The sequence below is a fragment of the Chrysemys picta genome, unplaced genomic scaffold, assembly GCF_011386835.1.
Source record: "Chrysemys picta bellii isolate R12L10 unplaced genomic scaffold, ASM1138683v2 scaf8091, whole genome shotgun sequence".
Lineage (NCBI taxonomy): Eukaryota > Metazoa > Chordata > Testudines > Emydidae > Chrysemys > Chrysemys picta.
In genome coordinates, this window is record NW_027060788.1 from 1 (window position 1) to 1011 (window position 1011).

At 66.2% G+C, this 1011-nt stretch overlaps 1 protein-coding gene across 1 annotated transcript; it reads left to right on the forward strand.

The window, feature by feature from the left end:
- Nucleotides 1-6: 6 nt before the first annotated feature.
- Nucleotides 7-873, forward strand: LOC135980729 (syntaxin-binding protein 2-like; the record flags this gene model as incomplete). The annotated part of the gene is made up of 2 exons (XM_065580631.1): nt 7-139; nt 716-873. Coding segments are annotated over exons 1-2 (250 nt in total), but the record flags the coding sequence as incomplete, so codon positions are not given.
- Between the last annotated feature and the right edge of the window lie 138 nt (nt 874-1011).

The following is a 1011-nucleotide window of genomic DNA, read 5'->3' on the forward strand; positions in this document are numbered from 1 at the left end:
GCCAGGACATCATTGAGAAGAAATTGGACAACAAACTGTGGCCCTTCATGTCAGACCCGGTCCCCACCACCAGCTCCCAGGCTGCTGTCCCCTTCATGTCAGACCCGGTCCCTTCCACCAGCTCCCAGGCTGCTGTCAGGTAAGGCTGAGCCTGGCTGGGCTGTGAGGGGTAGAGCCCTGACACCCTCCCACCCCCCGGGTGTAGGAGCCTCTGTGCCTGGGAGTGCGTGGCCAGGACCCTGCCCTCTGCGGGGGAGGGGGTGTCCAAGAGTCTGGAGCCCTGGACCCCACTCACCATGTCCCCCACACCCCAGCAGTCCCTCAACACACCAGGGCCCAGGATGGAGGAAAGGGACTGGCCGAGCTTCAGACAGCACCCCCAACCCAGGGCAGGTGCCTCCCTCCCCTACTCCCTCTTGCCTCCTTTGGGACTCCTGTCCCACTGCCTTGGGCAGGGCCTGCCCCCCATCCCCCTCCAGGCCCTGCCCTTCCACGTGGCATTCCCTCAGCGAACCCCTGGTATCCACACAGTCCCTTTACTCCCCAGCCCCCACTTTGGGCAGTGCCCACCCCTCCGCCTGGCATTCCCTCAGCGAGCCCCTGGTATCCACACAGTCCCTTTACTCCCCAGCCCCCACTTTGGGCAGTGCCCACCCCTCCGCCTGGCATTCCCTCAGCGAGCCCCTGGTATCCACACTGCCCCTCTCTCCCCCAGCACCCGCTTTGGGCATTGGCACAAGGGCAAGCCAGCAGCCGAGTACCGGACGGGCCCGCGCCTCATCATTTACGTGCTGGGTGGGGTGACCATGTCTGAGATGCGCTGCGCCTACGAAGTGACCCGGGCCACCAAGGGCGAGTGGGAGGTGGTGATCGGTGAGTGGGGCGAGTCCTGGGGGGAGAGGCGGCTGGAATGCCCAGGTCAGGGACAGTCGGGACCCCCTGGGAGGGGGAGACCCTAGAACTGCCTGCCTAGCACCCACAGGGCGCCCCTGCCACCCTCTGTCCTCCCGC